This window comes from Lampris incognitus, chromosome 17 (assembly GCF_029633865.1).
Source record: "Lampris incognitus isolate fLamInc1 chromosome 17, fLamInc1.hap2, whole genome shotgun sequence".
Lineage (NCBI taxonomy): Eukaryota > Metazoa > Chordata > Actinopteri > Lampriformes > Lampridae > Lampris > Lampris incognitus.
Window position 1 is genome coordinate 20,134,549 of NC_079227.1, and position 26,458 is coordinate 20,161,006.

The 26,458-nt window shown below is 43.8% G+C and overlaps 1 protein-coding gene across 1 annotated transcript; it reads left to right on the forward strand.

The window, feature by feature from the left end:
* The first annotated feature begins 1,048 nt into the window (after positions 1–1,048).
* On the forward strand, positions 1,049–25,313 carry dusp3a (dual specificity phosphatase 3a). Its single transcript, XM_056296560.1, has 3 exons — positions 1,049–1,526; positions 11,199–11,431; positions 20,710–25,313. The coding sequence occupies exons 1-3, from the start codon at positions 1,348–1,350 to the stop codon at positions 20,937–20,939; spliced, it is 642 nt and encodes a 213-aa protein (XP_056152535.1). The 5' UTR covers positions 1,049–1,347; the 3' UTR covers positions 20,940–25,313.
* Positions 25,314–26,458: the final 1,145 nt, after the last annotated feature.

Consider the following 26,458-nt stretch of genomic DNA (forward strand, 5'->3'; position numbering starts at 1 on the left):
GAATCTACAAAACCCTTTAGTGATTGCAATCTATCCAAATGGAAATAGATTTGAGTTTAAATCATGTGATGCCGCTTGTTCTGCGATGCCTTTTTATCACTTTTATGACAGCGCAATTCCCTTTTCTCTGGCTTGGATTGTGTCCCATGAACAGCAGCGGTAATTTGTTTGTTAACAGAAACGCCAATCGAAATGCAAGTAAGGCTGATGTTTATCCTGCTGTAATTGCATCACTGAGAACCATCCATCAGTATAAATACTTTACATTTTATCTGTGCTCCAGCGGAGTCCCTTGTGTGGGGGGGGGGTGACTTTCAGGGTGTGCCAAAATGGAGGGGGGGAGGCAAGAAAAAAATACCTGTCTAGATGCATCTGGCTGGTGATGTACGTAATGCCAAACTGTGCATCCCCTGGAAAACACGTATCCCAAAGATATGACTACATTGATTTGAATATGAAAAGTGTTTCAATGCACATGCATGCAGTAGGGCAGCCCCATCATAACAACGTGCTCACCATGACACCTTCAACCTACATGACAACTAGCAGAAGGATAAACGAAATGTATATTGCTCCACATGTTGACAGAGCTTCGTTCTGTTCATTTAAGAAGACGCAGAGGAGCCACAAGCGTTGTCCCGGTTGACTGAACCAAGTATCCTGCTTTGGCTGTTGACAAGCCAAAAAAAAAAACAACCAAAAAAACAGTGAAAAAAGCCACTGCACAACATACATGTTGTTGCGTTCACTTGAATTGAGCGCAAGGGTTACGCTTTCCACAGGCGACTCAAAATTCGGCATAACAGGGGTCAAGTGTCACAATTTGTCGGGGGGGGGGTCAGGTCTGTCGTTGAACCCTTTGTCTTCCACTCTCAGCAACAGTACGCTTTGTGTAAACAGACTCGGAGAAGGGCTAATTGAGCGGTCTTTCCATAGCCTCGCCCGTCAGACGGTCGTCCCTTAACACCCCCCCCCCCCGCTCCTCCTCTTCCTCCTCCTCCCATCCCTTCCCCTTTGTCGGCGACTGTCGCCGTATCCCCGCCAGTTCCTGTCACCGGGGCAACGGACTGGCAGCCGGCGGGAGAACCGGGGTGTGTCCGCTGGCCAACGGAGCGGCGTGTGTTTCAGCAGCAGACCGCGCGCGCACGGGTGTGTGAGGAGAAGATGCCGCAAAACCAGAAAGTGGCTCGGCTCAAGCAGTAACCTGACACTTGTTTGTGCCGGGGAAGAAAGAGAGAGAGAGAGAGAGAGAGAGAGAGAGAGAGAGAGAGAGAGAGAGAGCGAGAGCGAGAGCGAGAGAGAGAGAGAGAGAAAGAGAAAGAGAGAGAGAGAAAAAGCCCTGGAAGCATGAAGAAACACCAGAGTCCTGCCAAGCAGCAGCAACCGCCGGCCGACGTCCCCGTCCGCTCGGACGACGAGGTTACGGTGCAACAACTGAACGAGCTTTTGTCCAACGGCAGCGGATTTTACAGTTTACCGACGCAGCATTTCAACGAGGTCTTCCCCAGAGTGTACGTCGGTAACGCGTAAGTCGTGTATTGTTTTGTCGAAACACCACCAGCCGACGTGCCCTTCCGTGTTATTTCCCTCCAAACAGTTGTCACGTCCGTCATCAGACGGCACACAGACAGGTAGCCCTAGTTCCTCCTTGTTTTGCTAATACGCACCCCCCCCCCCCATGTAGACGCGACGGGTTGACGGCGCTGTCTTATGCTGAGATATCGGTGGACGCTTTGTTATTTTGCGTCCTCCTGATGTGAAGGAGTTGACAGCTTGCTGTGAAAATAGATGTTTGGCTCTTGCAAATAACGATCCACCGATTCCCAGCAATGTCTCGGTAGGAAGCCGGGGATATATCGTTTAGGGAGCACAATCGTTCAAATTTATAGAAATATTATTATTGATAATAATATACTTATTCCCCCTTTTTGACGCAATTGTTCATTCCGCTCTGTTTACACGTCGTGCTCAGACGTGAAAGAGAATACAGAGACCAACAATGTCCTCAGTGAAACCCTCCCTCATGTAGGCTGACATCGCTGCCATCTCACCGTTCCTCTCTAGACTGTACGGTCCGTCACCAGGCACAGCAATTTAGGATTTAATTTCATCTGATCACCTGTAAGTGACTGAGAACAAAGACGATCTTGGATTGCTTACAAAACCAAAGAGTGAGCCCCCCCCCCATGTGAATTTACAGTCAGGACTGGATTGATTATCGATTTACTGTTGGGCCAAGAATAGAAAATTCTCTTCGTTTGATACCTTAGGCTGCTCTACATTCTGCGTGTATGATCATCTCCCCCCCGTAGATAGATCTCTTGTGAACACGCTGATACTGATGATTGCTGCCAAAACAAAGGACGCACGTAGCTCACGCACGCGCCCCTATTTTCTTTTTCCAATCAGGGTTGTAACATTGAAAAATAAAAGACTGAATGAAAGAAAATCATGAATGAACAGAAACACCACAACCTTGCGAGATCAATAATGATGATAAGGTTAACGAGATGCAACTAACCACTTGATTAAAAAACAAAAATGCTGCTCCCAGTGTTATTCTTAGGTGCGCTTAGTTGATTCAAAACTTGCTATATGAAAGGCAACATTGCTTCACTATTAACGCTTTAATGTCCATTATCATATTGGGAAAGGCTCCATATTATAATTGAACTTGAGCACACAAACACTCGCAAAAACACACTTAACATGGTGTGGCCTACCCCGTAAATCAGTGGTGGTTGGGTGACATATGCTGTGTAATGAACATACATACTGACTGACTGTCAGGGGATTTACAGCTGGCCATTCCGATAAGGCCAGTCCCTGGTATTTCCCATACTCCATATCCGTTGTTTACGAGAGGGCAGGTTTGAATGCAAGAGATGTGCATCACTAATATAGCCCGGCATTTATCCAAGGTCTCGATTCTTGCGGCTTACCTAGTGTTTAGGTGCTCTGATATACCGTTTCTAACAGCTACAAATCAGCACCTGTATGTCACTGCCTGACCTCAAGATGAGATACATCACAGCCAGCTTAGTATGTCATAATGAGAAACCAAAATTATCATTCTTGCCCTGAAGTGATCCCCCCACCATCGATAGTGTGTGTTGTATCATGATCTATAAACAGCTGTAGAAAATGACCACACTTCAGCCTTCGTTCTTAGGGCTATATTTATCAGCAGGATACAATTCAGTCTTTCTTTCAAGACAGGCTCCACTTTTCACAGTGAAAAGTGGGCCATGTAATTAGTATTATCATCAATAATTATGAACATGATTATTAATTATTATATATTGTATCATATGTTAATAATAATAGTAGTAGATTATTATTAATAATACAAGTGAACATATGAGTGATCAGTGTAGATGAGTGAGACGCCTCAATAACAAACAATGAAGTGATTCACAATGCCAAAAATCTATTCAAACAACTTCTGGCAACAACAAAAAAGTTCATATGTGCGTAACATCTGCTTAGGCAATTTCACAACACTGAAACATCATCTATGTCGTTCATGATTGTATAGACCTGCAAAACTGTAAGTTGACAGTGTGTTTGATATTTGAAAAAAGACAAGGCGTGCTGTAATTGTCTAATCTGGCAGTGTTACTTAAGCACACCTCTGGAGGTGAAAGCATCAGAAACCACTTGCGATTTCCAGATCTGGTGGCGTATGAAGTAGGGGTGGGGCAAAATATCCATACTGGAATATATTGTAATACTTCCTCTTGCAATACGTTATCGAGACACTGGCGCCAAATATTGATACCCCCCCCCTTTTTTTTTTCTTCCCAATTGTATCTGGCCACTTACCCCACTCTTCCGAGCCATCCTGGTGCTGCTTCACCTCCTCTGCCGATCTGGGGAGGGCTGCAGACTACCACATGCTTCCTCTGATACATGTGGAGTCGCCAGCCGCTTCTTTTCACCTGACAGTGAGGAGTTTTACCAGGGGGACGTAGCGCATGGAAGGATCACACTATTCCCCCCCACTTCCCCCTCCCCCCTGAACAGGCACCCCGACCGACCAGAAGAGGGGCTAGTGCAGCGACCAGGACACATACCCACATCCAGCTTCCCACCCGCAGACACGGCCAATTGTGTCTGTAGGGACGCCCGACCAAGCTGGAGGTAACATGCAGGGATTTGAACCAGCGATCCCCGTGTTGGTAGGCAATGGAATAAACCACCGCGCCACCCGGACACCCACACCCTCATCAAAACATTTTTTCCGTGATCATTTTTTTCCAACTTTATTGATAACAGTCAAACTTAAACAGTAACACACACACAAGTTTAGAGAACAAAAAGAGGAAACCAATTTCCAGGGAATATTATTTTACATTGGAATGATGACACACGTGGACAACTTGCAGTCTGTGTGTGTGTGTGTGTGTGTGTGCGTGTTAAAGAGGCACTAAACTAAGACTTTATGCACTTTGTTGGACATTGTTTCATCTCACTTGTCAAATTCTGTAAAACTGACACCACAATGCAGTGAATAATTCCTGCATTTTGCCTTTTTAGGGGTATTTTTTTCCTCTTCAGTTACACAGATATCGTGATGTATCGTAGATGATTTTCTTGCAATATATTGAGTATCGTGGAATCACTGTATCGTGATACCATCGTTATCGCGGGCAACATATCGTGATAGTATCACTTCGTAAGTTACTCTGTGATTCCCGCCCCTAGTTTGAAATGTATTTGCTGGAGAGTTACAGTTTTGTTTTGGGTTTTTTTTTTTTTATCGAAAATATGTTTCACGGAGATCTGATGTCATGATTTTTGTTACAGAACAGCTCTTAATCTCCCTAATATAGATCTATATACAGTACAGGAAACAATCTAGGGATCCCCCATGGGAAACTTAGTGTCTCGCTCCAATCCATCACTTGGCTGCAGCTACTGCCAAGGGAGTGTTGGAAGGGGCAGAGCAGGACAGAATGCGAATACATTACTTTGGTGCTACAACAAAATCAATCTGAATATGCCACTCTGCCCAGCCAAGTCTCCAAACAAAGTGTTGGCAGCCTTGTCCTTAGCCCACGCTAATCACATAGGCTCAACAGAGAACCTCTAACATCTGCATTGAGTGCATTGTTTTTGTAATTTGTAAACCTTTTTTTTTTCACAACACAAATGTCCATGGGTAAAATTAATTTTTTATTATGCTAATTTATAAAATTCTCAACTTTCATAACGTCGCTGTGTGTGCTCCCATTGAAATGTTGCATGTGATATTTTCAAGGTCAGGAAAGAATACCTTTCAAGGATGGAGGAAACAAGGACAGGTATTATTGATTGTTGATTAAGGTTTGTGCTCCGTCCACTATCTTTTCCTGTGGGACCCGCTGAGTCGCTCTGATAATCTATATGATCAGCTGTAAGCTGTTAAAACATACACTTTGCAACAGGCTGCCTTAATGAGACTGCCATCCACTCGAAACAAATAAGTTGGTCCATGTCATGTGCTAATGGCATATGTAGACTGCAGAGCATGGGTTCATTTCTGTTCATTGTTCATAAGAAAATGTGGTCTTGTCCGTGAAACGATAGTCAAAACAGTCATTATTGTCATGTGGGAATCCAACAGGACTTAACCCATGACTCATTTTGGGTCCAGAAGGAGTCATGGGTTAAGTGGGTCAAGATCCAAATCAGACCCAATGTGGACATCCTGTGAGATGGCTCTCACATGGCTCTGTCCTTGTGGCTTATGGGAGTGTAGCACTTAGCTGTGACATTAAAAAAAAAAAGGATCCAAATCAGTTACAAACAACTGGGATCCAGGATCATGGAAGCATTTTGAAGTGTTATTATTGTTTTGTCCCCCCCGTTCTCCTCAACTGTACCCATCCAATTACCCCACTCTTCTGAGCCGTCCTGGTCACTGCTCCACCCCCTTTGCCGATCCGGGGAGGGCTGCAGACTACCACATGCTTCCTCCGATACATGTTGAGTTGCCAGCCCATTCTTTTCACCTGACAGTGAGGAGTTTCACCAGGGGGATGTAGTGTATAGGAGGATCACACTATTCTCCCCACTAACCCCCTTCCCCCTGAACAGGCGCCCCGACTGACCGGAGGAGGTGTTAGTGCAGCGACTAGGACACATACCCACATCCGGCTTCCCACCCACAGACACGGCCAATTGTGTCTGTAGGGACGCCTGACCAAGCTGGAAGCAACACAGGGATTCGAGGGAATAGACTGCTACGCTACCCAGACACCCCGATTATTTATTTAGATGAAGAGACAGTAAGCTGTGTCCTAACCTAACAAGGGTTGTAAATTATCATTTCAAGTCGCTGGTGTAGATATTTGATGAAGAAAGAACAGATTAGTATACTATTCCTCTACCAGCTCTAGTCTATTGAATGTAGCACACACAAAAAAACCCACACTATTCTTGCCTTTGCAGAGTGTCCATCAAAGCTCAAAGCTTAACGTCTCGGCAAAAACGTCCACCTTAAGTAGTTAGAACTGAATATTGATGAAATGGGTAATGCAAGTCGACGCTGACCGGGCTGCTTTCACTGTATATATGCTCGCTTTAGTATTTATGCTCTTTCATGGTACCAATTGCTTAGGGTACCCCTAGTCATTAGACAAGATTTATTCAGCCGGTCAAACAGAGCAGTTGAGTGGTCTGCTAAGCACTGGGCAGAGCAGGGCCTGTAGCCAGAAAACCTCCAACAGTAGGAACCACTTTTACACAGTGTTAACATTACCACACTTGTTCTGGCTGACAGAGACCTAAAATCATAGATTCCATTGGAGGATAATTGGAGGACAATTTGTAGGACATTCTCGTTACATGACACTGGATGGGGTAGGATATCGAATTGTGGATGGCAGTGTACAAATTATGTCAGTTTGCCTCTTAAAGTTGTGAAATCCAGCATGCTTGCATTAACTAGCCCAGTGAACCCAGATACCCTGTTCTTCATGCCCAGATTTGAAGTTACGAGCAAGTGGTGGCGTATTACTCAGGAGTTTAACAACCTTAACGGAGGACACTGTTTACAAGCCAGATATATCGAATTATTTTTCTCAGGTGAACTCCAAAATACCAGTTTCAAATCAGTTATGATCAACAAGGTAAAACCATTGCCTAGCACTCAGACTTAAGTTGTGCTTGTTTGGTTTGAGAAACACTTGGGCTCTTTGTGAAGCTCGTATTTAATAATGGATGTCCTGAGACTGCGGATACCAGGACAAGTTGGCTAGGACAGGCCAGAGGAATAGGGGGGAAGCCATTAGCTGTGCACTCATTTCAACCCAGTGTGCTTACTCACGTCTTCGCGCTGTAATGTAAATGTTGAAGTGTGTATTTGTTTGCGGACATATACAAAGCCACATCCGTAACTGCAAAAAGGTTTCAGACTCAGAATCAGACGACGTTACTTATCCCAAAGGGCAATTCGGTTCTATGGCCTACCTAGTCCACACACACACACACACACACACACACACACACACACACACACACACACACACACACACACACACACACACACACACACACACACACACACACACACACACACACACACACAAACTCAAAACTCACAGGCAGGCAGCAACATGTCAGAGACAACAGATCAGCATATGGGTACAAGGAACACAAGCAGCAAACACACTCTGGCAACCTCGGGTCGCCCCGTATATGCAGGATTATATGAGGAGCTTTCACATAGACTCGAAAACACAAACGCCTAAAAATCAAGTATCCTGATTTTTGCCCTCAAGTTGTAGGCACTTATATTTGACACTTTTGCCCTGATTCAGTCTTATTCAGTCATACACATGATACATATATGCCCTATTCAGTCATACACACAAACACACACATATGCAGGCACACTGAGTCAGAGAGAGCTCTTGCATAGCTGATCTGAGTCTTTTGGAGCTCTGCGTCACTCCATCACCTCTGAAGGAGCCATGGGCCCTTGCAGCTGACACAGAGACAGATGGGCTGGCTCGTCCTTCTGAACGGGCGTAAAAAAAAAAAATTAAAAAAGAAAATCAAAATGGTGGCAGACTTTAGCCATTGCAGTGCAGACCTGATGACCTGCAGCAATCCCCAGGGGCCTGCCCAGGGTCACCTAATGTAGCCCCGCCATGCCAGCTGAATATGAAACCTTGATGGATGTTGTGATAAAAATGCAGAGTCGCCAGTGTAAACAGTATGCCCATGAGTATTTATGTGGAGGTGTAAAGCCCCTTGCCCTTATGTCTGAAAAAGAAAACTTCTCCATCCTAGATTCCCTTCTATTACAATGTACGAGAATTTAATAAAGGGAATATCTTTAGTGTTAGTGATCATTTTAGGATTTGATACATCACACTAAGTTTGAGAAAATATCTGCACACAAATCTTTTATAAATTAATTGAATTTATAAATTAATTATTATAATTCAATTGATTGATTATGGACACTGTTATTATGAATGTCTCATCAATTCTATATTAGTGGTAGTTTTTTCTTTGTTTGAAACAGAATGCTTTCTAAGACTATTTAAGGAAAATTTTTTTGAAGTCAATTCATTTAAAGTTAAAATGCTGAAGATAGTTGCTTTTATTTGATATGCTGACAGCTGTGGGAAAATGTGATCAAAACGTGATTTCAGTGGTGTGTGAACAGTCCAAATCTCAGAGCGTCATTCAAAATGAAACGGTGCTGACATAGCATTGTGATATATATATATATATATATATATATATATATATATATATATACACAAGGTGAGAGGGAGATTTATATATACTTAGCACAAAAAGTAAGGAAATTTGTGTTTGGTAGATTATTTCTTTGTTATAACAATGCTTCTTGGCAATAAATCTTATACCGTTGGAAAGCCTGTTTATTTCCCTTTTAAATGATGCCACATTTGTAAGGAACATGCATTTGTGGGATGAGCAGCAGAGCTGAGTATGTGGGTTGCGCCCATGAAAATTTGCCAAATCTTCTCTGCCAATGCGAAACAGCTTATTTTGCTGTCGCTACTGACTCTTGTTTTGAGCTTCTGGTACCCCAGGTGCTGACAATCAGGTGCCTGATATAAGATTTATTGCCAAGAAGCATTGTTACAACAAAAAAATAATCTACCAAACACAAATTTCCTTACTTTTTGTGCTAAGCTTATATATATAAAATCTCATGCTCACCTCTTTTTTTTCTTTTTCCAGGTGGTGTGTGTCTTCCTCAAGCTTGGGTCCTCTACCAGAGGCCTAAGAGTGTGGTCTTAGGAACAGCTAAGATACTGTGCAGAAAATAAAAAAATAATAAATTACTATGTGTTGCTAAAGGTCTTCTACAAGCTTAGTTTACCATATCTGCTTGTTAACCACACCAACTTTGCTTTTTCTTACAATTTATCACTACCTGCCTCATTCTTCCGTGTTTGGCTGTTCTGTTGAAGACATAAAATACTCACACTGAAGACATAAAGAAGTCATACCTGACAGTATCCACTAAGATAAGAAACTACAAAAGTGTTTATAAATTGGAAATTCTTGGTTTAGATATTGTCTTAAATACATCGGCAATAGAGTGTCAAAAATAACATTTGTACGCATGTTAAATCTTCAGTATTGTGGCTTTAAATTCTTTATTACTGATGTTGTCGATACCGTTGGCTGGCTCTGGCCACGTCTGGCCAGAAGCTAAAGGAAGTGGAGATGCTGGCTCTGAGCCATGCAAACCATGAAACCACTCCACCATGACCAGCAGGTCTTATTTTAGACAGAATAATTGGCTTTGCCAGGTCAAAAGCTCCAAATATTAAAGAAAATGTAAACTTTCTCCAGAACAATTAGGGTTCTTTCTGTATTTGCAATAACACAAGTAGATATTTGGCTATGCAGCCACAGGAAACACCTTTATAGTTGTCAGTCAATACTGACATTCCGTAACATCACACTTACATCCTTTGGGTTTAATTGTAAGTAAAACAAAGGGAACACATTTGAGTTATTCTACATCATTTATCTGTTATTTAGCCAGGAAGGTAAAATTTCTCTTCTTTCATGAAGTCCTGGTCAAGATAACAGCAAAAAACCGGAATTTAATATTAAATGATTTATCACATTAAAGAGATTATATACATAAAAAACATCACAATAGATAGAAAAGTCCAAATCAGTGAGGCGTAATTATGAATTCAAAATATGAGAAGGACATTTTAACAAAAGAAGATCATGAGGCAAACAGTGAAAGGTATGTTTTTACTGGAAAGAATCAACTCAGTCAAAAAAGCTGTGGTTTGTGTTATGCTTTACAAAGGAGGTTTTCAGCACGGCATGTTGTTTTTCTGTTTCACAAGTTTTGGATATCTTTTGGCTTTTGTGTTTTTTTGCCAAAGAATGCAGCAATCAATCCTTATTCTTTTCCCTATATTATTGATATTTGATTAATTATATTTTCCCTCAACTCTGCCTCTGGGCGTCTGGGTGGCGTGGCGGTCTATTCCATTGCTTACCAACATGGGGCTTGCAGGTTTGAATCCCCGTGTTACCTCCAGGTTGGTTGGGCGTCCCTGCAGACACAATTGGCCGTGTCTATGGGTGGGAAGCCGGATGTGGGTATGTGTCCTGGTTGCTGTACTAGCCACTAGCCCCTCCTCTGGTCAGTCAGGGCACCTGTTCCGGGGGGAGGGGGAACTGGGGTGAATAATGTGATCCTCTCACGCGCTACGCCCTCCCCACTGGTGAAACTCCTTACTGTCAGGTGAAAAGAAGCGGCTGGCGACTCCACATGTATCGGAGGAGGCGTGGTAGTCTGCAGCCCTCCCCGGATCGGCAGAGGGGGTTGAAGAGCGACCGGGATGGCTCGAAAGAGTAGGGTAATTGGCCGGATACAATTGGGGAGAAAAAATGGGGGGGACAGCCTCCGACCTATTCTACTCTGCTTCTTTACTGTCCATCCTCAACTGGTTGGCTTCATTCCCGTTTTAGTTTTGCTCATAGACAAGGCTGCAAGACAGTTATATGTTTAAGCAGGGCGCAGTAGATTTAAGTGCACCTGTAAATCTTAGTGGGAAATCTTAGCTCCCTCTAGTGAAGATGTAATAGCCGCCTGTTGAGATGACCAATTTATCATTAGATGATGGATGATGTTATATTTACGCCCTAACGCTGTGTGTCATCTCTCTCCGCCCTGCTCCCCCTGCCCTTCCTAGGTTCGTGGCCCAGAATGTAATGCGCCTGCAGAAGCTCGGAGTGACGCACATCCTCAACGCTGCGGAGGGAAACTCCTTCATGCACGTCAACACCAACGCAGAGTTTTACTCTGGCACGGGCATCACGTACCACGGCATCCCGGCCAACGACACCGAGCAGTTCAACCTCAGTGCCTACTTCGAGGAGGGTGCTGATTTCATCGACAAGGCCCTGGCGCACAATAATGGAAAAGGTGAACCCTTATTTTATTTACCCGTTTGTGAATCCCATTAGGGCTGCAACTAACAATTATTTTGATAATCGATTAATCTGTCGATTGTTTCTTCGATTAATCAATGAATCAGATAAAAACAAAACAAAAAAAAGTTTCCATCATTTTATTCAAAAAACAAAATGTTATTTGGAATTGACAGCATTAACACAAATAGCAAACCTAAATGTGTGCTATACAACACATGCAAAAGATATGCTTGTTTTTTAATAAAGTGCACAAAACAGGTAATTTTTACATTGCTTGAATGGACCTGAGCTATTACAATAGTAATAAATAATAAAAAAATAAGAGGCCGCTCTGATGGCCGAGTGGAATAAACCGCCGTTCTTCCAATCCGCTCATCCTGTGGCTGGGAGGTTCGTATCCCAGACTCGCCGTAACCGGTCACGGCCAGAGTGTCCACGGGGTAAGGCATTCATTAGGCCACCCTTACCAGAGGGATAGTGGGTGTAGATCGGTGTAGTGTTTGGGGACTCGTCGTTCTCCAGCGACCCCTCTGGCTCACCCGGGCACCTGCAGCCAAGCAACCGAAAGCATTCTCCCTACGTCTCCTTCACGGCCTGAGGGTAATGCAATCCATGCGAGGCTTCAGCATGGAAAATGGCGAGAACAGCCGACACGAGTTTGAAGGAAGCTGGTGTTACGACTATCTCCTTCCTGTGGAAACGTGAGCCAGGGGAGTCATTCGACAAGAGTTCCGGCCATATGCCATTGGGTTAATTGGGTGGGATAAGAGGACAAACTAGAAATAAATAAAAAATGTAAAAAAAGAAATAAGAAAAAAAAATGAAAAACGTAAAACACAAACTGAGTGTGAACAGGCTTTGCTACATCAAATAGCTTTAACATCAGCAACACTCACACACACACACACATACACACACACTCTCCCTTTCTACAGGAACTTTGCATTGCAATGCAAAAATGTTAGCATGTCCATATGCTCCTGGCGAAGGCTGTTCTTGGAAACTTGACTTTATTAGACCATTCAAGCTGGATCGTGAGCAAACACTGGCTATTCTGTAGATAAAGGAGAAGAACTATGTGCTGTGAGACCAACGAGTCCCCACTTCAAAATGCAATGCATACCATGGGTCGAAACTCATATAATGAATTAAGATTATGTAGTAACTTGTGTCCCCTTCATCCATGGCTCCAATGTGTTTTCGTTTCAGATGTTCTCTCATTACCGTGGCGCTCCCGTGCCACGCCAGATCCGTTTTACATAGTTTGCAGCTAACACACTTCGAATTAAATGTGGAGTGCTTCCGCAGATGATTTTGGTCAAACCGTTTTCGCCGCCTCCACCATGTTTCAAATGTTTTTGTTTTTCTTGAAGTGACGTAGCCAGCTCCACGACATAGCGTGCACCAACATAGACCCAATGAATCAATTATGAAATTCGTTGCCAACTATTTTCATAATCGAATTTATCAATTTCATCGATTCGTTGTTGCAGCCCTAAATCCCATTCAGTATAGTGCCATTGATGTGATGATGTGAACCGTGGTGCTTTTATGTGCTTATCTGGTTTTTTTTATATTGCCAGAAAAAAAAGTTCAGCCTATCTCTCTTCTATTTATTTTTATTCATTTATTTTCTATCTATGTCCATTGGATAGAATTTGCTTGTAAAAGCTAACACTTGGGGGCGGCACGGTGGCGCAGTGGTTAGTGCGGGCGCCTCACAGCAGGAAGGTCCTGGGTTCGAGCCCCAGAGTCCAACCTTGGGGGTCGTCCCAGGTCATCCTCTGTGTGGAGTTTGCATGTTCTCCCCGTGTCTGTGTGGGTTTCCTCCAGGTGCTCTGGTTTCCTCCCACAGTCCAAAGACATGTAGGTCAGGTGAATCGGCCGTACTAAATTGTCCCTAGGTGTGAATGTGGTGAAAGTGTGTGTGTGTGTGCGCCCTGTGATGGACTGGCAACTCCCCGCCTGCCGCCCAATGGCTGCTGGGATAGGCTCCAGCATCCCCGCGACCCTGAGCAGGATAAGCGGTTTGGATAATTGATGGATGGATGGATCTGTCCCGTTCTATTCTATTCTGTTTCTTCTAATCTAGACTAAACAAGAGTTGAGAACCCCCTCAAAGGTAGGGAAAGGTGTCTGTCTCACATTAGTTCCCCGTCCTTTCAAAATAGTTTGTTTCCACCAGCTGAGACATGTAAATGAGCTCCTCTTATTGCTTGTCTTAAAAGGGCGAAAAGAACAGTGTAAAAAGAGAACTGTAGGATTCCTTTAGGGCACCAGATATAAGACATGATTTAATGATGCGGCCTCAACAATGCTTTGCTCTGGTGAATCGTATCACATTGAAAACAGGGAGGAGGTAATCTTGAATACAGGAGCGCTGGGTGTCTTGGGCTAAATCTGACACACTCCTGAGCTCTGCCCCACATTCCGTTATCTGATCGTGTCCCCGGACGTCAAACACTGCCGACACGTTCCACAAGTGATACACCTGTTGTGCCAAAATCCCAATCCTCCACCGTGACACCGTTCAGTCTGCTTACAGGAGGGGAAACAGGAAAACGTTTGCCTGTGTTATCTCCTTAACCCTAAACTGAACACCACAGAAGCGATGCACCAACCGTGCTTGTCAAAGGTCTTATTTCTTCCAGTGGCTTTTCAGATGCGAAGCTACTCACAAGCCTGGCTTCAAACCCACTCACTCGCTCACCAGGTAGCATTTAGCTGTACCATCTGCATAGATTCGGTGGAGAAGAGGGTGGTGACTCTTCAAAAAATGTTTGTGAGAGCATCTAAAAACATATGCTGTTGTGAAACATTAAAGATTCTGCTTTATAATTAACATTGTAATCGTCACCGGTGAGACTTTTTCCTTTGCACTCTCAGCCATTATTCTGTCTTAGCCTGCGATGCATCACCAGCATCATAATGAAGACCGCACTCAACTCTCAACTCAACTTTAATTATATAGCACTTTACACACCACATAGGTGATCCAAAGTGCTTTGCAGCACACACATAGGCAAACAAAAACAAAAGAAACAAACAAACACGAGAAGAAAAATGACAGTGATGATAGTAATAATAATAATTATAATAATAATAATAACTTCTCTCTCCCCAATTGTACTTGGCCAACTACGGTACCCCACTCTTCTGAGCCGACTCGGTCTCTGCTCCACCGCCCCTGCCATTCTGGGGAGGGCTGCAGACTACCACATGCCTCCTCGGATACATGTGGAGTCGCCAGCCGCCTCTTTTCACCTAGCAGTGAGTTTTGCCCGGGGGACATAACGTGTGGGAGGATCACGCTATTTCCCCCAGTTCACCCTCCTCACTGAATAGGCGCTCCGACCAACAAGAGGAGGCGCTAGTGCAGAGACCAGGACACATACCTACATCCGGCTTCCCACCTGCAGACACGGTCAATTGTGTCTGTAGGGACACCCGACCAAGCCGGAGGTAACATGAGGATTTGAACCGGCGAGCCCCATGTTGGTAGGCAACGGCATAGACCACCATGCCACACGGACGCCCCCCTACCCGGACGCCCCCAGCCTACAGAGACTTCAGGAGAAATACCTGAGCTGACTGAGTTAAAAACAGTTAAAAGCTAATGAATGAAAATGTGTTTTAAGATGACTCTTGAAACTCTCAACAGAACCAGATGGTGGGAGGAAGAGAACGCCATAGTTTTGGGGCAGCGAGAGTTGAAGATGCTAAGATTTTCATTGGGAGTGACGAAGAAGGACAGGATTAGGAACGATTATATTAGAGGGACAGCTCAAGTTGGACGGGTTAGAGACAAAGCAAGAGAGGCAAGATTGAGATGGCTTGGACATGTGTGGAGGAGAGATGCTGGGTATATTGGGAGAAGGATGCTGAATATGGAGCTGCCAGGGAAGAGGAAAAGAGGAAGGCCAAAGAGGAGGTTTATGGATGTGGTGAGAGAGGACATGTAGGTGGCTGGTGTGACAGAGGAAGATGCAGAAGACAGGAAGAAATGGAAACGGATGATCCGGGGTGGCGACCCCTAACGGGAGCAGCCGAAAGTAGTAGTAAATAGTGAAGGTACTGTCCCCAAAACACTTAGTCCTGGATCTTGGGACAGACAGAAGTCTTTGGTCAGGTAATCTCAGCTCTCTCACAGACTGTGATATGGGGACAGGAGTTGTGTAATGATGTGTAATGTAAGAGGGGGTGAGACCATTTAACACTTTGCAGACAAACATCAGGATTTTAAAACAATCCTGTCACTAACAGGCAAGCAGCCAGCACAGGAGGCAAGAATGGGAGTAATGTGTTCCCTCTTGACCTTGTTAAAACTCTTGCTGCTGCATTCTGATCTAGTTGGAGGATAAATCAGACTGAGTGATGACCAACTATAAGGAGTTGCAGTAATCAAGGCGGGAGGATACGAAGGCATGGATGACACACACCATGTCATCCATCAGTCTCCACTATGGACTATAAAATTAAAGAAAAAAACGTGTGTTTGAATAATACAGGAGTATGATGGTGATATTCGTTATGAAAAACAGTCAATATGCAGGAGTGAACTGGAGGTCAAGTCCTAGCTTGGCTTTTAGATAAACAAAGAAGTGGATGGATTCTGTGTTTCGACACGGTCCAAACATTGTCCAAAATGTTCAGCGATTCGTAATTGCTGAGATTTCACACAGAAAGTAAAGACACACATCAAAGACCAATTCCAGGAATCTGCCGGCGCGCTCCGCTCAATCTTTCTCCAACTCTTCCAAAGCCGGAGCCCCGGAGCCGCTTCTTTAAATTTACTCCGTATGTTGACGCACTCGAGGGATGCATTTAATTGGTGTCCTGAACCCTGTGTTTTATGGCATGGATTTAATGTCAGCTTTGACACAGCGGAGCAATTATGAGGCATCTTAATTCCCAGGCAATTTAGCAAAGGCGCTCCAACACCTCCGTAAATCAGGAACAGAAGGGCCACAATAACAAGCAGCAGGGAGGAGGAAAGGAGAGGTGGAGGAGAGAGGAGAAAAGGCAACTGATAGGAGGGAATGGAGAATGAATGGGATGATCAGAAGCAAAGAGTGAGAAGAGCTGAGAGAACAGAATAAAAGGAAGACAGAGGAGGACAATTGAAAGGAGAGCGTGGGAAGAGGAGAGGGAAGAGAGAAGAGAGTGGAGGAAGAGGAAAGAGTGTTATAATAAAACACCTCATGCCCCAGTGCTCTCTTTTGTATTTTGTCTTCTCGTAGCCTGACGTTATTATATCTACGACACAATTGATGACATTTAACAAAGGTCAGGGGTCAGGATTTTAATGAGCGGGTGCATTTTTGCATCACTGCATTTTTTCTTTGACTCTAGTTATGTAACCTGTTATGCCCACAACCTCATACTGCAACTAAGTGCTATGCAGTCCAAATACAAACTTTACAAACATGTAATTGATTAATGTTTAGTGGATAAAGGGGGTGATTTATTTAAAAAGTACCAACCATGCATGATTTGTCCTGGGATGATTTTTTTTGGGGGGGGGGGGGTCTTTTCTCCCCAATTGGATCCAGCCAATTACCCCACTCTTCCGAGGCATCCCAGTCATTGTCCCCCCCCCGCCGTTCCGGGGAGGGCTGCAGACTACCACATGCTTCCTCCGATACATGTGGAGTCGCCAGCTGCTTCTTTTCACCTGACAGTGAGGAGTTTCACCAGGGGTATGTAGCACGTGGGAGGATCACGCTATTCCCCTCAGTCCCCCCTCCCCCCTGAACAATCGCCCCGACCGACCAGAAGAGGCGCTAGTGCAGCGACCACGACACATGCCCACATCCAGCTTCCCACCCAGACACAGCCAACTGCGTCTGTAGGGACGCCCCACCAAGCCGGAGGCAACACAGGGATTTGAGCTGCCGATCCCCGTGTTGGTAGGAAACGAAATAGACCGCCACGCCACCCAGATGCCCACCTGGGATGTTTTTTCTTGTCATTTTATTGGTATTAAGAAGCAAATAGAGTACATGAAAATATTCAAAGTTAATATGAAATCGAAATACATATGAAATATATTAAAATTAAGCTATCAGACACAGTTTCTGTGTCCAAATTATGTGAATTCTGCTACATAAAATTTTACTACACTACTAAACTGCCTACACTGAATTCTGGATGATGAGCATCTTGCTTCTGTGCCCGGCTGTTTTTTCAGTTGTATTGTTTATTTCTTCTTCTTTTTTTTTTTTACTTTTTATAAATTTCACAGAACTGAAGAAAATCACAAGCTAAACCTCTTTTAACATTTTATATTCCTAAATATTGTAGAGTCAGCTCCATAGACAGTGCAAGTAAGAAAGCAGTTTTCTAAGTTTAAGTGAATGAGTCGGTTGGGCGTCCCTGCAGACACAATCTGCCGTGTCTGCGGGTGGGCAGCCGGATGTGGGTATGTGTCCTGGTCGCTGCACTAGTGCCTCCTCTCGTCGGTCAGGAGGGGGGGGGGACTGGGGGGAATAGCGTGATCCTCCCACATGATACGTCTCCCTGGTGAAACTCCTCACTGTCAGGTGAAAAGAAGCGGCTGGTGACTCCACATGTATAGGAGGAGGCATACGGTAGTCTGCAGCCTTCCCCGGATCGGCAGAGGGGATGGAGCAGTGACTGGGACGGCTTGGAAGAGTGGAGTAATTGGCCAGATACAATTGGGGAGAAAAAAAGGGGGGGGGGTGAATGAGTGATAATGGAAATGAGAATGTGCACAGCTCATGTGCCAGGGTGAATACAATGGAGAGCAAATGAGAGAACGAGTGTGTAAACAAGTAACTGAAACGGGCCCTGTCATTAAAATACATCCTGGATGATCCGATCACACATGGAGAACACTAAATACAGGGTTGAATGCACCCGAGATGCATTTGAGGAAGCACTGAGATCCGATAGAGTTAGTGAGGTAGCGACTGTATTAGTAAACACAAGAATCGCTGAATAAGAAAGGGAAAGTAGACATGAGCCATTCTGGAGCGAACAAGCAAATGCATGTGAGTCTATGATTAAGTGAGAAAATCAAGTTTTTCTGTTTGCAAGTAGGCTTGTGTGCAAAGAATTTATTTTTGGGATGCTTTTGCATAAATAAATACAACAGACTGAACGCAACATTATTTATGCCAGTAGGAAGACTGAGTATGGCTAAGAATAAGAGTATCTACCTATCCTGAAATAAATCTGACTGGGTATGGCTTAGAATAAGAGTATTTACCTATCCTGAAATAAATCTGTAAAAGAGCGATCAGGCTAGATGGGTGAATGGCAGAAGGGATCGGATACAGACTCTGAATATCTAAGAAGAGGACAGATGAGAGTTTGCATTAATCAGTAGCAGGCATGTTGACTATCTATCTGAGAAGTCATTTCAATGGCAGAGCTCTTCTCTGTGTGGATTAGAAAGGAGGAGGAAAATATAAAGGACAAGGAGAGTAGGGAACAGGGAAAAGGGACAGAGGAGAGGATGGAGGGACAGGACAGACAGATTGTGAGGGCAGATGATAGCAGAGACAAGAGAGAGCAGTAAAAGTAAGAGAGGAGAGAGAGTAAAGAACAGAGGATCATGGCGGCTAGGAGAGGGAAGGTGAGGGGAGGTGTTGGAGCTGGGGGGAGTTGTGGGGGGGGCAGAGTGGTGTTGGGTTTCAAGCACTGCAGAATCTGACCCGAGCATTGGTACTCTGTGAAATTTGTCAAGGTTAATTCCTCCAGGAGCGTGGGCTAGCCGATAATGAATATCCGCATTGGTTATATGGGGTGTGAGAGAATGCACACATGAACATACAATCCCATGGATGCACACAGACACACTTACAGGCACTAAGAGACACCCAGATATGGAAAAGCCAAAAAAAAAATGCATGCAATATAATATATACCGATGACATGTGAACATATAGTTTACATTTATATATAGTTCACATTTACTGCTACAGCATCTCTCACACGCAGTTTTACTTCTCTTGTTTCACACTCGTGCATGCATACACACACACACACACACACATATCCTTGCATACACTCATAAACCATAGGTTGTGGGGATTTGAGCAGGGCATGGCTAAGGTGCAGTGTGCATAATTGACTTTGCCTAGTTTGCTGCAGAGGTCACTTCTTGTGTTTGCATCCCCTGGCTGAGGAGATGCTTCGCTAGGCAAGTTTGGTCACAGCAGATGTTCTTTAACTCCACCTTCTTTCTTTCCTTCTCTCTTTCTTGCTTTTCTTGCCTTTTTGTTGTGCAGCTGCAGTCTGAGACCAAAAAGTAATGATGTAGTACAGAAGTGCTATGTTATTCCTATTACCGCAGACAGCTAACTATCTATTTTCAAGATCATTTTAGCATTTTGGCATTTAGACTTAAATTAGCGGAAAGTTTTCTGAGACTGGCCAAGCACTGTTTTATATGTGGTACAGATTTGTTTGTCAAGACCGGAGGAAGTTTCCTCAGACAACAGGTGAAACAGGGCTTCACCTAAAACAAACAAACAAACAAAAACTTACATATCACATTGGATATATTTTTGTTTCAAACAATCATCAAAGTAACTATTCCCGGGCGTCCGGGTAGCGTAGCGGTCTATTCCGTTGCCTACCAACACGAGGGTCCCTGGTTCGAATTCCCGTGTTACTTTCGGCTTGGGCGGGCGTCCCTACAGACACAATTGTCCGTGTCTGCGGGTGGGAAGCCGGATGTGGGTATGTGTCCTGGTCGCTGCACTAGCGCCTCCTCTGGTCGGTTGGAGCGCCTGTTCAGGGGGGAGGGGGAACTGAGGGGAATAGCGTGATCCTCCCACGTGCTACGTCCCCCTGGCGAAACTCCTCACTGTCAGGTGAAAAGAAGCGGCTGGCGACTGACACCACATGTATCGGAGGAGGCATGTGGTAGTCTGCAGCCCTCCCCGGATCGGCAGAGGGGGTGCAGCAGTGACCGGGACAGCTCGGAAGAGGGGGGTAATTGGCCAAGTACAATTGGGGAGAAAAATTAGGGAGGGGGGGGCACAAACTATTCTATGAAGCCAAAAAAGTGCAGCAAATTTAAAAATAACATGCTTGACAATTCATTGTGCAAAACAGCATCACGTCCAGAAGGAATATGTGAATTCCTCTCGAAAGAGTTAAAAGACTTGTACTAGACATATGCCAGAAATGGTCAGCCTTGTTTTGTTTTGTACTCTTGTGTGCATACATGTTTAGAACCATTGTTGTACTCAATCATATCGTTGATATCATCATCATTCTGTGTCTGTGTCCCCACAGGGAAGGTGTATGTACACTGCAGAGAAGGTTACAGTCGTTCGCCCACCATGGTTGTTGCTTACCTCATGCTGCGCCACAGAATGGACGCCCGGGTTGCGGTGGCCACTGTGAGGCATAAGAGGGAGATCGGTCCCAATGACGGCTTCCTCCGCCAGCTGTGTCAGCTCAGTGAGAAGCTAGCAAAGGAAGGAAAGCTGAATGGGGAGGTGGGCAAACTAAAGACCAAATAAATACAGAAGAGACAAAGAGAGAGAATAAGAGACCCTATACCCTTTCTCCTCCCGTCATGCCTTTCACAAGTTTCAGCTGCTCCTTTGAGGCTGGCCCCATGCCCACCAAACCAGCACAGTGTTCCCCCCCCCCCATCTGATAAGCCAGTACAAACAGAGGTGTACTGGAACACATACACAGTTGTTGTATAAAAAATTTATAATTTCTTTCTCGTGCACACATTAACTCATGTACGTGCATGCATACACTCTGCTCATGTACAATAGATACATACCCTTAATTCCAATCTCTCACTTTTGCTGTTAAAGTGTACATGGGAGCGTGATTTCTGTGCCCCGCCCCCTTTTCTAACTCCACTCGACACAGACATAGACATCCCACTGCTAGTGACCCAAATGGTCCAAATTATCATCCTTCTCATTTGAGTCTTGAACTACTTATAAAACATTCCCTCAATTCCCAGAGGTTGGCAAGTTGAATTCCCATGCTCCACTTTTGGGCGTGTGAGTCCTAAACGAGTGTTACAAAACAGTAGATGATAGCACAATCATTCCATAGTTTCATACTGCTGGGATTGTTATATTGAAACAGTATTGTCATCGCCAGCAGAACTGCACCCTAACACAGATATTAGAATAACACAGATATTCTGTTTTAAGTAATATTTATTGAAATCCTTGATTCACTTTATACATACGGCAAGGACACAAACATTCCATGAAAACAGAAAAGATGGAATCACACAGAAAGTCTACTTACATCGTAAGTATCCTTCATCCTATATCTTCCGGCTGCAGGGGCAGATATTGTATGCACAAACAAGCTGCAACTTGTGCATGCCTGCTGCAGCCGAGTACAAGTTGTTGATATGAAGCATTGCCATTGCCACTCGTGACCCTCACCTAATCTTAGCAGTTGAATGCATTACTAGGGAGGGGTACCATCCATTTTCTATACAAAGAAAGGCACGCTTGTCACGTACATCAGACTTGTCCACTGCCAATTCCATCACACAGCCACGTAGCCAGTATCCAGTACCGATGTTTAAACAAAACGCTCACGATTTGTATGAGGCCCATACACAACGTGTCACTTGCGTCAGTCCCAAGTGTGTGTACAAGATTGGTATACAATGCTTGGCTTTATGCAACCACCGCATCAAATCACACAGCCTTTTTGTTTTTCTGTACTAGTGCATTGCAATATATGTCAATACCACATCAGCCCAATAAAATGTAATCACATTTGAATATAACAATGTTGTGTTTCCCATAGTACACCATAGGACTGTGGTTGTCACATACAGATATTAGTTCACTTACAATAATTATGTGGCAACTTCATAAATGTTATTGGGCATAATACTATAGACCATACTAAGGAGAGCATGAACAGTGTATTTACACCTCATACAAGTTCACTTTAGACCCCTTGAAGGTTCAAGTCCCAAGTATCCAGCTGTAGGCCGGATTATTTGGCTAATGTAACCATTCACCCTGTAACAAGGCATGTGAAAATGGATAGATGGAAAGAGTATAAGAGAAAGCTTGTGAAAAAGCAGGAGAGGGAGAGAGAAAATGAGATCATTATAGCTGGATGACCACCAGCATCACTTAAAGGTTGCACACTGTACACAACAACGAGCTCACCCATTATGTCTAGATATCAAATTACACAGCGCTCATAAATATATAGCCAAGAGCGTGTTAGATAGGGATATTCAGTCTCATTTTCTACTGAAAGGAGAAAAAAACCCCACTTTAACTCACTCATCTGTCTCATTAACCACACTATTTATTCCTCCTTTGATATATCTATATACATATGAATATATCCGAGTATATATACATATTTAAGTGTTGACATATATGAATGTATGAGCAATGTGTCTATAATATGTAGGTGTCGTTAGTACACGTCTTGGTCCGTATATATCAGCCATATTATATTTGTATATGACCTCATGGGATGACTGACGTTCACCTGTCTCTTATGCTGTGTGTTCATGTACATTAATATGCTAAGAGGTCCATTTGAACGCTTCTTCTTCTCATCTGCAGTAGCCTGGATATGATCATATCCTAATTATGAAAAGTCCCAATACGATAGCAGGAATATGACTGTGTTAGCCGGGATGCCAAGGCATGCCAACATCTGATTTCATAAACTGGGATATGAATTAGGAGCCGGGACATTGTGTGCTTGTAATCACCCTCATGGTTATTCTCAAGTCAGTCCATCGCCTGCTGTTTTTGTGTTAAATACACTTGTTTCACATTTATTTGTACTCTTTTTTTTTGTTTGCTTGTTTTTCTTTCTTTCTTCCATCAATATTGCCCTTCAGTTACTGCTTACTGTGTGTTCATAAAGGACTCGAGTTTTTGCACGTGAACTGCTGACATCAGCGTCTGGGCTTATGGAGTGGAATGCACTGATTTTCTGGTTCAGTTGTGATTTATTTGAGACCTTTTTTTTGTAACTGTGTTTTTGGTTTCCTAAGAGTATCACATGATAACCTGTGCACACCACCTCATCACAAACCAAACACCACACTACGCCGCACAACAGTAGCATTCCTCTAACGTAACTTTTATAGAGCCAATGAAAAAGGTGTATCCATGCACGGTATCTGCAACAAATATACATTCCTGCTTAACAGAATTATAGATAACACTAAGGACACAGTTAAGGTACGGAGGGGGAGAGAGAAGGCTATAACAACCTCTGTGCAGTCATACAAATGCAGCGTGACTGTCTGTGCCAAGTGACCTATTGTGTAAAAGCCGTTTACAAAAGTTTATGACTGGCTTTGCTGTTACACAGACAGACTTTTCTCGTTCCAGTTTCCGCATGAATACACACAGAGCAACAACCTCGCTCTCTGCTCAGTTCACTTCAGTGTTCGGTTTGATGAAAAGCCATTTTTACTGGCTACAACAACCTTATTGCTGTTGCTGTTGACACATTATGGATGGTTTTCGCTTGTGCTAAGCTCAAAGTAGTTCCTCCCTCGACTGGCGCCAAAAACAGACGAAGCGACTGCACATGTATCGGAGGAGCCATGTGGTAGTCTGCAGCCCTCCCCGGATCGGCAGAGGGGGTGGAGCAGCGACCGGGACGGCTCCGAATAGAGGGGTAATTGGCTGGATACAATTGGGGAGAAAAATGCCCCCCCTCCTCCAAAAAAAACAAAAACAAAAACAGACGAAGCCAGTTCAGACAGTCGTAGCCGTGGAGGAGGCATCTGATCTGCATTTACCGGAAACTGATTGTGAAATCGGAAACGCAGTTTTAAAACGATCACCATGCAGATGCTGTGCTGCAGATCAAGCATTATAAGGTTGTAAGGTTCCAGACAATGGCTGCTTCTGTATGACAGTCTTATCCAACACCAATTTATGCATTGAGTAACAGATGAACACTGCCACCTGCTGTTTGATAGCTCCAATAGTTTGCACAAGCGGTTTATCTATGTACATATGTATTTATTTATTTAACTGCCTTTTAATATTTATAATGTTGATTAGTTACGGCATCCTAAATATCTTCAGCAATACTGAAATTTATATTTTGTGGTTGGCGCCACAAAGCCCCCCCCCCCCCCGCCATGTGTGAAACACTAATATGTAATATCAGTACTAATTCTGTCAGTTTTCTTTGTTGAACATGGTACCAGTGTCCTATTGTGGGTCATGCTCATGGCACAGTATGTGATGTATTGTTGAGAATGTTAAACATAATCTGCCATTAATGTATTTTGTTATAAATATATATTCTGAGTATGTAATGTGCACTAAGGCTATTGTGAATTGCTGCCTTTCTACTGTCATAACCCGCTACTATATAAATACAGTATTGTCTGATATCAGACCCAAAAGTTACGTGTAAAAATGACAAAATGAGACATTCCTCTTAATTTTATTTTCTTCCAAATGTTGTTTGGTTAATGTTGGTTCAGATTCGTCCTGTTCCAGGGACTTAAATGTCTGCTGTGGCTGATAATGTTGCTGTACTTATTATAGAGGATGATCTTTTTCCTCATTTTTGGGGAAACCTGACAGGTGTCAACCATGGGAGTGTAACTATAACCACATTTTACTATTTCACCAGCAGTCATGTTTTTGTTATGTCGTTTGTCGATGATTCTCCTACAATGGTCGTCAAACCTGGTTTGAAACCGGTGTTGCAAAGTATTTGTTAAAATGAAACCAGGTGTTTTTTTCCCCATAGGAGGTGTTCATGACAATGCAGACAATGTCAGGTAAGTCATTAGTCGCATAAAATCTGTTAAATTGGCTTGCAAACAGCTTTCTGTGATTAACTTAACTTTCTGGCACTCATTGTATTGCCCCATGTGGCAAACTGGTACCACATGGTACCTCAGTAGGCAAAAACAAATGGTTAATAGGGAGGTTGTGGCATTATCGACTGAGTCACAACCTGATGGTGAAACGCGGCAGCTCCTCCATTGTAGCTCTGCAGCATTTCCCAAACAATAGAGCAACACTTTAGAAAACAAATGCAACTACAGTGCATCTCCTATCACGCTTAATCCACATCCACACACCTTTGAAAGCATGTAAAATCTTCTTCATTGACTACATCTAACTGTATTGACCAGAACGGGAGCCTACTTGGGCACCAGAAGGGTGCAGCTTTATTTATTGCATCGTTCAATTCAGTCGGTGCCAAACGTTTAGATATTTCCGTGGCTGATAATTTGACCTTTTTATTCTCACTGTGTTATTTGCTGTCAGGGCGTCTGCACCACGAGATTTATGACACATCGTGGAATTTTTTTCTTTTCTGCAAATGCCATGTGGCTCAGGTCTGATTGTGACAGGGGAGCCTGCACCTGATCCCTGCACCCATGCAGACAGCTGGCTTATATAGGAGGTTGATGACAAAGAGGCCACATACTGTAGTTGACCCCCCCCCCGGACCATTACAGACCACTTTGTCACACAAGTCACATTTACATTCATGCAATGATGTCGCTGAGGATATTTTCGTGAGATCGTGTGGTTTTGTGTATTGCTTGTTTATTGATTTTACCGAGTGTATAAACGCATCCGTCACCGCCAGCGACAATGTCATGGAGCCACATGCTGAGGGTGACAACGCAGCATCCCGACCAAAGCCTTACAGTGGTGACTGATTCCTTAGGCCTGTCTTTTGAGTTTGTGTGTTTCACATCCAAAGTCAGAAGGGAAAGCGCCTTCGCAGATGGAGACTTTGTTTATTGAAGTGCAATTGGTTTTAAATTGCAATGTTATTTTTCTTACCTTGACAACGTCCTTTCTTTCTTGACGTTTAAGAATAAATGGCTCGGCTATAAACCACGTGTGGTTATTTTTTGACTCACGAGCGTGGGAACCGGGCATGCTCACTCCACAAGTATGGAAATAAAAAAGGAGATAACCGGAGGCTACTACCCTTTTATATGTAACAATAACATAGAATAGCCATCTTTTGCAAAATACTCCTTATTTCCCTGGGTGGTTTTGATTTCTTTGGT